At 38.5% G+C, this 13956-nt stretch overlaps 1 protein-coding gene across 2 annotated transcripts; it reads left to right on the plus strand.

Moving 5' to 3' along the window:
* Positions 1-8386: 8386 nt before the first annotated feature.
* On the plus strand, positions 8387-13665 carry LOC110889132 (protein SUPPRESSOR OF K(+) TRANSPORT GROWTH DEFECT 1). 2 transcript variants are annotated; one of them, XM_022136641.2, is made up of 9 exons: positions 8387-8542; positions 8643-9122; positions 10308-10413; positions 10564-10762; positions 11224-11292; positions 11372-11446; positions 12201-12299; positions 13121-13276; positions 13362-13665. In XM_022136641.2, the coding sequence occupies exons 2-9, from the start codon at positions 8648-8650 to the stop codon at positions 13485-13487; spliced, it is 1305 nt and encodes a 434-aa protein (XP_021992333.1). In that variant the 5' UTR covers positions 8387-8542; positions 8643-8647; the 3' UTR covers positions 13488-13665. The 2 variants fall into 2 exon arrangements, with proteins under 2 accessions (XP_021992333.1, XP_021992332.1); XM_022136640.2 differs by having other exon boundaries at positions 8387-9122.
* The last annotated feature ends 291 nt before the right edge of the window (positions 13666-13956 follow it).

Genomic DNA, 13956 nt, shown 5'->3' on the forward strand with positions numbered 1-13956 from the left:
TGACTTTTTAATATTTAATCTAATTTTGGTCTGATGACGTTTTGTGTTGTTAGCAGGTCAATCATTTGCCTGTACATGTCTTACCTGTTGCTAACACTGGTCAAAGTCAAAGTTAAAGTCACCATGGTCAGAGTTCATACTCATCTGATGACTTCCCAAAAACCGTGGTGATGACGCTTAATCAAGGTTCAACGGTCAAGACCATGGATTTTCATCCTGTACAACAAATCTTGCTTCTTGATTGGCTCTCTTTTACTCTAAAAAGCAATTTTCCATTAATTGTGTATTTTGTCACTAATTTCCGTCTTTTTTACGAATTGCAGTTGGAACAAGTATCTGTGATTCATGATATGTGAACTCGCTAGCAGAGATTTCTTTCAGGTGAAATTTCTTTATCCAAATCTTTATTACGTTTTTTTTTTTAGAGTTGAAGCTAGGGCTGAGCAACAAGCCAAACGCGGAGTAGACTGAACCTGAAGATACACAACAACAGCATATAGACCACATCGGAACATGATGATTCGTGACTGATATAGTCCTAGATCAGAACTTGGTCTGCGGTGGACCTGAACCCACTCACATTAAGAACATTAATGTAAACAAAAGTATTTTTTTTTTGAACTAACCTCTTCATTTAACATGTATAATTTTTATCACAAACCCACTTAAAAAATGAGGTTTCTGCATTTCGTCATCAATCATCATCGATGCCACGATTCAAGATTAGACGACGGCTCCGGTGCTTGACCAGTGGATGAATACTTAGGTAATAAAAATCCCTATTGAATTGTTTTTACAAATTGATGCTTGCAAGCGTTGTGTATGAGTTCAGTTTTCCCAAAAAAGAAACCCCTTAATCTGAAAAAAAAGCCACACGTTAAGTTTCCTTTCTATCCTAATGTGCAGCAACTTGCAGCAAAATGTGAGTGAAAACACAAAAGTGAGCACATAACCATCATGATGCTCATACCTGAAAAGTAGGATAACCACTTATATTATCAATTGTCATTGCAGCCTCAGGTAGAAGTGAAGAGTTTTCCAGCTGAAGCAATCAATCCTCTTGCTTGTAATAGTGAGGGCACTTACATAGTTGGGGGTGGAGGTTCTGGTGATATATATCTGTGGGAGGTGATTAATAATTTCATTTCATTTTCATGATGTTGTGTTATTTGCTAAGAGAATCAGAAAGTTATGTTTCCTTTCTCATTTTGTGTTTTTCTTTCAGTTTATCTGATTTTATTTTCACATTATTCTAAAATTTTACTTATTTTTATAATTGGTATACAAAAAGGTAAAAAGAACAATTTTAAGATTTAAAACTAAGAGAATGTTAATTGGATTGGAAACCACATCTTTTATTTTAAGGCTGCATATGTGTGAAATGTATTCTTCGTAATTGGGTCACTTTGGATGTAAGATTACAATATTAGACTTCCAGTTTCCGTAATAATATATTATAGATTATATCATATATCTATTATATCAACATTACATATTATTTTTAAAACTTTAATATAAAATTATGTTTTTTTATCTTTTCCTTTTAATCCGCGAAACTGCTAAAACTGAACCGCCTTACTGTGAAAACTGGTTCTGATTGTTTTATTTTCAAAATTGTCGTTAGTAACTCGAACCTAAATTGTTGTCAAAACCAGGCAGTAAACATCCCTGCTTTCTATCACCCCATTTCTAAATCTATACCAACATAATAATCACACTCACATTACCAACTTGTGGTTAACATAGAAAAACAATCCTTTCTACACTTTACATTGAAACTGCACGAAAGTTTCCTTTTATAACAATAATCATTTCCATGAAAAGTGCCAACACATTATGCAAGTCTTTGCATTGCAATATGGAGATGGTTTAACAGGCAAGCAACTGATTTGGGAAGATTTTCTTGACCATGACTCGGTCAGCAATCAACAGCAAAAGTAATTTGACTTGTCTTTTAACTTTGTATATTTTCCAGTAGTTGACTATTTGAATTTTTTTACATTGACATTTCACCTCAAGAAACCATGATTTTTCCAAGTTTTGGAAATTAATGGAAAAAGATTACAAAAGTTAAAATTTTGAAAGTCAAATATGCTGACTCAATATGTCAACCATGTTTTGTTTATCTAACAAGTCAAAGTTTAATTGGTAAACAGAGTAGATGATAAACAGCTTTGGCTTAACTCCCAAGTTGTATTAATCAGAAAATCATTGTACATAAAAACTGATTACAATCAAGTATTTATAGGACTTAATTACTTCTCTCTCAAGCATCCTAATCCTACTAGAATTAGCTATCATAAATCATCTAACTACACACTAAACAATTCCAAACTAATTCAAACACTTAATTGATTAATTAATTTAGTTTTCCAGACACCTAACTCGTGTAGGAAACCTCCCCTGATCACCGACTTGTGAATCAGGGGTAAAACAGTAATTCGCCAACAATCACCCCCCGAATTTCTGTTTCGCATACGGTAGGTCTTCCATACCAAGTAACGTCCTCATCTCACGAAACCTGATCCTCGCTAGCGCTTTAGTCAACGGGTCTGCTCTTTGTTCTTCACCAGGTACATACTCGACAATCACTTGTTCGTTTTCAACACATTCACGAATAAAGTGATACCTTGTATGTATATGCTTGCTTCTACCATGGAACACGGGATTTTTAGACAATGCAATTGCTGATTTGTTGTCTACACGAATTACAACTTTCTGTTTCTCCCACCCCGTCAGTTCTGCAAGTAACTCTCGAAGCCAGATTGCTTGACACGCAGCTGCAGTAGCCGCCATAAATTCTGCTTCGCATGAAGAAAGTGCCACGGTAACTTGCTTTTGAGAACACCATGTTATAGGTGAAGTACCAAGATAAAATATGTGACCAGTAGTGCTTTTGCCATCATCTTTATCAACGTTATGACTGCTGTCACTATAACCCACCAACTTCAAGTTTTCACCTCTCTTGTACTTTATCCCAAGAGAAATAGTGCCACGTAAGTACCGTAATATGTGTTTGATTGCATGCGCATGAGTTTCTTTCGGGTTCTGCATATAACGGCTTACCACCCCAACTGAATACGCCAAATCGGGTCGGGTGTGTAAGAGGTATCGAAGGCATCCGACTATCTTCCGAAATTCTGTAGCATTTACTTCCGGTTCATCATCATTCTTTGACAACTTCAGCCCAGGTTCTATTGGACATAAAGTCGGGTTACATGACTGCATACCGGCTTCCTTCAGAATCTTCAAGGCATAGCTTTCTTGTTTAATTTTTATGCCATCTTCGGTTTGAGAAACTTCGATCCCTAGATAATACGTTAACTTTCCAAGGTCCGTCATCTCAAATTGTTGTGCCATCATATTTTTGAACTCGGTGATAAACGTCGTGTTAGTTCCTGTCACAAAAAGATCATCAACATAAACAGCAACAATTAGAAATTGATTCCCAACCGCCTTTCGATACACCGCCTTTTCTTGTAAGCAACGATGAAACCCCATCTTCTTCAGAACACCATCGAGCTTCGTATTCCACGCTCGTGGTGCTTGTTTTAACCCGTACAAAGCTTTCGATAATTTATAGACTTTATTCTTTTGTTTTGATTTCTCGAATCCTTCAGGCTGACACACGTAAACATCTTCTTTCAAATCACCGTGTAGAAAAGCCGTTTTCACATCGAGATGATGAATTTTCCACCCATTCGCAGCTGCAAGTGCAATCAGTAGCCGAATCGTCTCGAGGCGAGTCACCGGTGCGAAAACTTCATCGTAATCAATTCCGGGTTGTTGTACGTAACCCTTTGCAACTAACCTTGCTTTGTATTTATTTACTGAACCGTCCGCATTTCTTTTGACTTTAAAAACCCATTTTAAACCAATAGGTTTCGCCCCTTTCGGTAAATCGGTTAAAACCCACGTTTTATTTTTCTCAATTGAATCAATTTCTGCCTTCATTGCCTTCATCCAGTCTGGTGAGACTTTTGCTTCAACAAAACTCTTTGGTTCTTCGTTTATTGAAAGCAATAGTTCTTCATACGCCATATTCAACTCGTAATCCTTTAGCTTTGTTGGCAATACAGAAATTCGAGTCGATTTTCGCACAATACTTTCAGCATTTTCTTGGCTTGCTTGTGCTGAACCTGCTGTGAACAATTGATTTTCTGGGTCAGATCTGGTTCGACATTCAAAACTGGATTGGGCCTCGGAAGTTGACTGGTCGATGGGTGTAGCTGAGCTGGTTTGAACACTAGAGCTGGTCTCGGTGTCACTTGACCCATAAGTAAGAGTTGTCGCATCATTTTCAAGCGACGAGCCCCTGGGTTCTCCTGAACTGCTACTTGTCACAGACTGGTCTGATGATTCTAGGCTGACCAGATGCGGTCCAGGTCCATTGTCCTCATAATCTCCCCACATTACAGTAAATAATCCGGGTTTTCTTTGATTTTTACATTCAACAGTATTATCTTCCTTCCAATTCCAGCCCCTTTTTTCATCAAAATCAACATGCACACTCACAATAATTCTTTGGGTTTTTGGATCATACAGGCGATACGCTCCAGAACCCGGTTCGGAACCTAGGTGTACTAGCGGGTTTGACCTATCATCAAGTTTTTGTAACTGTTTTGACACAACCCGTTCATACGCCAAACAACCAAATATTTTAAGGTGTTCGAGATTTGGCTTTTTCCGTTTAAACTTTTCGTATGGCGTTTCTCCCACCAAAGCTCGTGTAGGAGTTCGGTTTATCAAATAACTTGCATGACGGACGGCTTCTCCCCATAAATAATTAGGAACACCCCTTGCCTTCATTATGCATCGCGTCATCTCCATTAGCGTACGGTTTCGACGTTCCACAACACCGTTTTGTTGAGGTGTATATGGAGCCGTCAAATGTCTCATCACCCCTTCTTGTTCACAATATTCATTGAACTCACGTGAGGTGAATTCTCCGCCTCTATCGGTACGTAATGTTTTAAGCGGCTTCCTAGTTTGTTTTTCAATCATAACTTTGAACTTTTTGATTGTAACAAACGCATCGCTTTTCTGCTTCAAGAGATAAGACCACATATACCGTGAGAAATCATCAATAAGAACAAGGATATATTTGTTACCTGTCAAGGTTGGTGGGGATATCGGTCCACAAAGATCACCATGTACGAGCTCTAACACTTTCGACGCTCTAAACTTTGCCTTCTTTGGAAACGAGTGTCTTGTTTGCTTTCCAACCATACATGACTCGCATAGTTGGTTTTTTTCACGAATCACCGGTACTCCCTCGGCCATCTTGTACATACCGTTCAAGGAAGCGAAATTGATGTGGCCAAGTCTCGCATGCCACAACCACGGTTCTTCATCAATTTTTGCTTGCAAACATATGGGGTTTCCAACTTTAAGTTGGATTTTATAGAGCCGATTTGAATTTCTTGTGACTTTCATTAGTAATTTTCCACCACTATCATGCATAGTTAAGTAATTTTCTTTCATCCGGACATCACAACCAGATTCAGTTGCTTGTCCTAGACTAATCACATTACTTCGGAGATCCGGAATGTAATAAATTTCAGTCATCACTTTTTGTTCTCCGGATTTCCCTTCAAAGATAATCGATCCCTTTCCTTTGATTTCGACACATGACCCATCCCCAAATTTTACCCGTCCAGATATTCGCTCATTTAATTCAGCAAAATAAGAACGGTTACCTGTCATGTGGTTGCTCGCGCCATTATCCAAATACCATACATCCTTGTCTTTCGAATCAGCTTCATACTTTGCCGGGATCACTCGTTCTTCGTTTAAATAAACTGATTCTTGTTGCATCATAAAGAATGACGCACCAACACCGTTCGCCTGATTTCCCTCAGCTTCAGCTTGGTTTAGTTCTTGAATTTTCTTGTGACGTTCAGGGCAGTGCGATACAAAGTGACCGAACTTGTCACATCTGTAGCACCGTATTTTGGAATAATCTCGACCTTTTCCCTTCTGCTTTTGATCATCAGTCTTACTCGCAGATTCCCGGTTACCACGATCTTGGTTGTTATTACGGCCACGACCACGACCACGACCCCGGTTTGAGTTAGATCCTTTTCCACGCGCACCCGACGACTCCCGTTTTTGATAGTTAGAAGATGATTCAGATTTAGCAAACATCAAATTACCTGAATTTTCAGCAGTTTCTTCTTCCTTTATTCGTTCTTCGTAAGCTTTCAGACGTCCAACTACATCTTCAAAACCGAGAGTCTTCAAATCCAGCATTTGTTCAATCGAAGCAACGATTTGAATGAATTTTCGTGGCAAACTTGTCAAGAATTTCTTGACCAACTTCGTTTCCTCAATTGCTTGCCCCAATGTTCTTGACTTTGATGCAATCCCTGATAACTTGAAGGCAAAATCATCAATAGTTCCCGTGTCCTTCATCTTTAATCCTTCAAACTCGTTCATCAGTGTTTGAAGTCTTGCTTCCCTTACCCGTTCGGCTCCCAGGTGTCGGGTTTTCAACGCTTCCCACATCTCTTTAGCTGTTTTCAGATTACCAATTTGCAAAATCTGATCTTCAGGAATCGATTGAAATAACAACGCGGTTGCAATGTTGTTTTTCTTGGCATCTTCGTTACCCGGTTCGATAACGTCCCAAACTCCATGAACGTTAAAGATGACTCGCATACGAAGAGCCCAAACAGAGTAATTAATGGACGAAAGCATCGGACACTGAAAGGACGACGGGTTCGTCTCCTTCGGTGTTACCGGAGGTTCTGTCGTATCAACCATGCTTGACTTCGATTTTTTCCTATTATACGTCTGAGTAATAGGAGATTTGGGTATAGTTGTTTGTGGTTCCAGCCCTTTTGTTCCTGTCTCGAACAATCAAGAGAAAAGAAAATACGACAGCGCTTCTAATTCGCAGGTTCTGATCAGCAACGCCACAGCACAGGTTCGAAGAAAATTCTTCAAAACCCTAGATCGGCAGACTCCTTTAGACACAAGTCAACCGCTTTCTTCTTGCTGCAGGTCTGTTCTTCAATCTGCAGGTAACGGTTTCAGACCTGAAACCTCAACCCACCTTGATCGGCAATTCGGTCTCTGGTTCGCGGATCTTCAAAGATTCGATGGTGAGCAGATTCAAAACTCTTGCAGGTCCCTCGTCTTGCTCTGATACCAATTCAAAGTTTAATTGGTAAACAGAGTAGATGATAAACAGCTTTGGCTTAACTCCCAAGTTGTATTAATCAGAAAATCATTGTACATAAAAACTGATTACAATCAAGTATTTATAGGACTTAATTACTTCTCTCTCAAGCATCCTAATCCTACTAGAATTAGCTATCATAAATCATCTAATCTACACACTAAACAATTCCAAACTAATTCAAACACTTAATTGATTAATTAATTTAGTTTTCCAGACACCTAACTCGTGTAGGAAACCTCCCCTGATCACCGACTTGTGAATCAGGGGTAAAACAGTAATTCGCCAACAACAAGTACTTTTATTCTCTAAGAACATCAGAGACGGGTTACTTCCCGAATGAAGTTCGAGCATCCGTCACATAACAGCAGTGACCCGCATACGAAGGCGGATCAAGGAGGAAAGAGTTTCCCAGGATCTTAAGATGTGGAGACATTGGGTTCTTGATGATTTAAAACTTTATTATTGGCATTTCTTTTGTTAAAACATTAAAATCTTTAGCTCCATTTTTAACAAGTTTTATGTTATAACGCGCATTTTAGGAGCATACCTAAATGCTTATGGTGTACCATGCAATCGAGACCTGGCACACGGGTCGGTTTGGGTCGGGTCATGGGTCAAAACGGGTTCGGGTAAAAACGAGTCGATTACAAATAAGGGTTGTTTTGGCTCGGGCCGAAACGGATTCGGGTTGAAACGGGTCCGGGTCGAAATGGGTTTTGGGTCGGGTCGGGTCATATCAGGTTGGTTAAAAATTGCTTTCTTTAAAAGGGTTGTTTTGATTGTTTGCATAGGCGGATAATGAGAATCACACCGAATATATTATAATTTTTTATTGTTTTAAGGTTTCAATTATATTCTCGTCCCGTATTATCGACTCCGCAGCAACGCGCGGGTTTCCCACTAGTTACTCAAAAAATACACGAACTTTTTTTTTATTCGCACATGACTTCCAAGGGTCTCGAAGTCTTGGGGACGACCATACATCTTATCATACGACACATATAACATCCCAGTTAGAATTCAGATAATATGTCGGGCTGTATAACCGCAACCTTACTAGAAATTATAGACTCAATTTTTTCCAAGATTTATTATAAACGAAAGATTAGCTGGTGTCACGATTATACTTCAATGATCCAAATTTGCCGTTTAAAAAAATAATAACTAAGAACATTCTTTTCCTTCAAATCTTGTCAAACAACACACATGGAAACACCCATATCACACAATTATCAAAATCCCCAAAATCAAAACCCGCGAACAAAACTTACACACGATCCCACCAATCCGTTGACCTATAAATCTTTCAATCCAACACAACCCCTCTTAATTTCCCGATCAATCCACACAATTCAAGTAAGTATCCTATTCAATCTACTCCAATAATCCACTTTTCACGATCTTTACAATCCTCTGTTTGATCAATCGAATCGAATCAATTTGTAATTTTGCACAGACACCATGTATAGCAATTTCAAAGAACAAGCCATTATCTACGTAAAGCAAGCGGTAGAAGAAGACACAGCTGGGAATTACGCAAAAGCTTTAACTCTTTACATGAACGCTTTAGAATATTTCAAGACCCATTTGAAATACGAGAAGAATCCGAAGCTAAAAGAGGCAATTACACAAAAGTTTACTGATTATTTGAGGAGGGCTGAGGAGATTAGGGATGTGTTGGAAGGTGGGGGAGGGGGGAAACCTGGATCTAATGGTGGAGAAACAGGGGTTGCAACGAAACCGAAATCGGGTAAGAAGGGTGATGGGGATGGTGGGGAAGATGCTGAGGTGAGTAAGCTTAGATCGGGGCTTGATTCGGCGATTATTCGGGAGAAACCGAATGTTAAGTGGAATGATGTGGCGGGGCTTCAAGGTGCTAAGCAGGCGTTGCAGGAAGCGGTTATTTTACCCGTGAAGTTCCCGCAGTTTTTCGTTGGTTAGTTACTTAGTTTGATTTATGTTTGTATGGTTTCAATGATTTTTGATGTTTGAAGCTTATAATGTTCGGTGATCGCTAAATTTAGAGTACCTTAGATGCAAATATGTTAGATACACTTGCGGATCTTGAACTTTTAAATACGGGGGGGGTCGAAAGTTTTAAAGAACACAAATGGGGGGGGGGGGGAGGTCTATACGTATGAATTTTATTTGTGTTTGGTGATCACCTGGCCTTGTTGTGCTTTAGAAAATAGATTTTTAAATGGCGTATTAGACATTTTTCTGTAAAATTTACACTTCTAAGCGAAAAAACAGGGGGGGGGGGACACATTAATTTTTTGTGTTTGGTGATCACCTTGTTGTGCTTTAGAAAATAGGCTTTTAAATGGCGTAATAGACATTTTTTCTGTAAAATTTACACTTCTAAGCGAAAAAACAGGAGGGGGGGGGGGGCATTAAATATTAATTTTTTGGTGTCTTTGGTGATCACCTTGTTGTGCTTTAGAAAATAGATTTTTTAATGGCGTATTAGACGATAGGCTAATTATTAGACATTTCTATTAACTTTGTGTTATCAAGATTGCAATCTTCATGGGATGGAAGTAGACCTGTTTGACTGAAAAATACACCCTTTGACTTTTATAAATTTTAAAATAATTAAAATTACAATGTTAGGATCTATTATTTATTCATCTTTTTACATAAAACATAAAACTGTTTTATAAACATGAGGTAGAAAGTAGTTAAACGAGTCGTAATCATGTTTGAAACTTATGTTGTGCGCGCCGTCAGAAACCTGTTAAACCTGTTAAGACACGATTTGCCAGCCTTAGTTTATAGTTATATCATATATGCTTCATTTGTGTGAAAAAAACCTTTATTTAGCTTGAGCATATATTCTCACTACAAGATATCCATGTTACGCCTTTGTTTCTCTAGGTTCCCATATCTCAACATCATTAAAGGGTACTTTTGAGTTTTGACATTAGACTAGTAACTAAACATTAAATTTTGTACTTCTTGTTTAATTTTTTTTTCTTTTAGCTAGAATCTATTTGTCAATGTCATCAATATATGATATCATCATCAATGTCGGTTTTGTTCTCCTTTTTTGTTGATAATCAAACTTATACCATTTTCGCACGAGCGAGGTCAACATTTGACTTTTTTTAATAATAACAAGGGAAGAGAAGGCCATGGAGAGCCTTTTTATTATACGGACCACCCGGAACCGGAAAGTCCTACTTGGCTAAAGCTGTCGCAACTGAAGCTGACTCAACGTTCTTCAGGTATCGTTGTTCTGCACTTAATGGTTCGGTGACTAATTTGGGTATTAATCTTTTTTAATAATTAATAATTATCTAATACTTAATCAAACATATTTGTGTCAAGTGTCTATCAAAATGTATTGACTATCATGAACTTTTATGTTCATGCAGCATTTCTTCTTCAGATTTGGTTTCGAAATGGATGGGAGAAAGTGAAAAATTAGTTTCGAATTTATTCCAAATGGCTCGAGAAAGCGCACCTTCTATTATTTTCATTGACGAAATTGACTCGTTGGTTGGTCAACGTGGTGAAGGCAACGAGAGCGAAGCATCTCGTCGTATCAAAACCGAACTTCTTGTCCAAATGCAGGTATTTTTTTTTTAAATTACTGCTGAGGTGGCAAAAAGGGCGGTTAAATAATCTTTGGTTGGTCCAAGTAGTTCTTTTTTTTATATAAATAATTAGTTTATGCGTCAAATATGATCACAGTCAATTATATTACTTCAATAAACGATTTTTAAGATTTTATACATTTTAATACACCTTGGGGAATTTCCAATTTATTCGACCAAATTTTGTGTTCAGTTAATGTTAAGAGGTTGAAATGGGTCACGGGCAGTGGCGAAGGATATTAGGGGCGGGGAGGGGCGCCCGACCCCCCGAACTTTTCGCTCAGTAGTGTTATATATGTAGTTTTCGTATAGAAATTTTTGGGTATATACGTTTTCGACCCCCCCCCCCCCCCGGTCATTCGGGTCAAGCTTCGCCACTGGTCACGGGTGAGGTTGGGTCGACGCTAGACACTTTAATATCGTTTGTATTTGTTTCAGGGTGTTGGGAATGATGATAAGAAAGTCCTTGTTCTTGCAGCTACAAACACACCATACTCGTTAGATCAGGTTACGTTTTCGGACATCAATTTTTTTCTTTTTTTTTTAAATGTTGACTGCTAAAACAATTAAACGAAGTGAATTACAGGCCATTAGGCGAAGATTTGACAAGCGGATTTATATTCCTCTACCAGATCTTAAGGCAAGACAACACATGTTTAAGGTAACATTAGATTTTCTCAACCGCATTAATTAGATACTTTTAATGAACACATTTAGGTGGTGTTTGTTTTTTCTTCAAACATCTTCAAGGGAGCTGATGTCTGCAGGTGCGCAGACGTTACCCTTGAAGACTGTTTGTTTTTTTTTTAAACAGATCTGAACTCAGTTTTTTTCATCTTAAAAAATAAGCTATGGACCCCCTTCTTAAAACATCTTCACAAAAACCCTAATATACTCCTCCCTCATATACGCTTAAAACATCAGCCCCCTTCTCCTCGCCGCCGCTCCTCCTCCTCCTCCTCCGACCAGTTTTCCGGCGACCTCCCTCTTCTCCTCGCCGTCCGACGACCTCCCTCTTCTCCTCCGACCAAGTACCTCTCCTCCGACCAGTTTTCCGACGAACTGCCCTCTTCTCCTCGCTGTCCGACGACCTCCCTCCTCCTCCGACCAGTTTTCCGGCGACCTCCCTCTTCTCCTCGCCATCTGACGACCTCCCTCTTCTCCTCCGACCTCCCTCTTCTCCTTGCATACAGTAAAAAAACAATCTTATATTTTCAGCTTGCAGAGCTTCAGACCACATCTTCAGTTGCAGACATGAAAACAAATGAAATCAGCTTGCAGACAATTTATGTCTGCAAAAACAAACATCACCTTATATGTAGAATAAACTCGTTTTAAAGTAAAGGTGGCAAAAGGAACAAGTTTTTATGTTTTAAACTCGCTTATTGTTTTTGTTATTAAATTTATATGAGTAGGTACACCTTGGAGATACGCCTCACAGCCTAACTGATCGTGATTTTGAGCAATTGGCATATAAAACCGAAGGATTCTCTGGTTCGGATATTGCTGTTTGTGTAAGTTTTTATCCAAAATTTATTTTTATAAGCAATTAATGCGGTAAATATGATCACAATAACCATGTTATTATAAAAATAATCAAACCTTAATTTAAAAAAAAAAACTTAAATATTTTTTGAGTAAATTACAAAAATCGTCCTTTATGTATGTCACTTATTGCAAACTGTGTACTTTGTCTTCAATAATTACAAAAAACGTACTCGATGTTTGCGAACCCTTGCAAGTTATGTCCTTTAGCCCTAACTCAGTTAATTTTTATGGTTAAATCTGACCAAATGGACTCCACATGAGAGTAAAATGACAAAAATACCCTCATGTGGGGTCCATTTGGTCAGATTTAACCACAAAAAATTAACTGAGTTAGGGCTAAAGGACATAACTTGCAAGGGTTTGCAAACATCGAGTACGTTTTCTGTAATTATTAAAGATAAAGAACACACTTTGCAATAAGTAACAGTGGCGGAACTAGACCTTCAACTCAGGGGTATCCCAAAATTTTTTAGGGGTGTTCTCGTACTTGTTCAGGGGTGTCCTGTGTACAAAAATCGGAAAAAAAGGGGTGTCATGTGTATAAAAATCGGAAAAAATTTTTTTTTTTACACTACTGGTCAAAACTTGAGCCGTAGCCCGGGCTACGCCCGTTAAGCCTACAGGTCCGCCCCTGATAAGTAACATACATAAAGGACGATTTTTGTAATTTACTCTTATTTTTTTATTATCTTTTATACATTTGAATACATTCGGGATGAGTTTTAACCGGTTTGGCCCATTTGATCGGCTCGAGATAAAAGCATAACCCAAATTGACCCATTTGTAGGTAAACGAGGTCCTGTTTGAACCGGTACGTAAAACCCAAGACGCAATGTTCTTCATAAAAAAACCGGATGACACTTGGGTGCCATGTGGACCCCGCCATCCGGGCGCTATTGAGATCACTATGCAGGATCTAGCAACTCGTGGCGAGGCATCAAAGGTATGAAACATCGAAACTAAACCCAAGCACCAGAAACCGTTATGAATCTCGAAACTAAAACCGCGTTTGGGATATTGTTTTTCAGATCATTCCGCCACCGATATCAAGAACCGATTTTGATAAAGTGTTGGCACGACAGAAACCGACTGTAAGCAAAACAGACCTTGAAGTACATGACAGATTTACAAGAGAGTTTGGAGAAGAAGGCTGATGATTGAATAAAAGTAAATACTAAAAAATGTTTATATATTTTATAAAAGTTGATAAATGATTTATGTTTTTGGGTGATTTTAAAATTTAAACTTACATTCCTTGCTTCAAGGGATGTTCGGTGTATTTCGGTATATATGATTTTTCGACAAATGCATACATCAAAGTTAGTACCACCATTCAAGTAGCTCGTGGTTCGTTACACGCTCAGTATCAGCTAGAAAAAAAGCGAGTCAACTCAGCTCAAAGTTGGCTCGTAAAATTAGCCAAGTGCAAGTTGGTGTTAGGGGCTGTTTGTTTACCTCTTAACGAGGCTCCTAATGGTTCAGACCTCTTATTGGTTGAGCACTTAATGGTTCAGACTATTTGTTTCGTGAGTAGATGTCTGAATGGTTCAGACATTTGCCTCTGAATGGTTAAGCATTATACTGAGTCTGAATGGTTAAGACCTCTAATCTGAATTGGTTAAA

This window comes from Helianthus annuus, chromosome 11 (genome assembly GCF_002127325.2).
Source record: "Helianthus annuus cultivar XRQ/B chromosome 11, HanXRQr2.0-SUNRISE, whole genome shotgun sequence".
Lineage (NCBI taxonomy): Eukaryota > Viridiplantae > Streptophyta > Magnoliopsida > Asterales > Asteraceae > Helianthus > Helianthus annuus.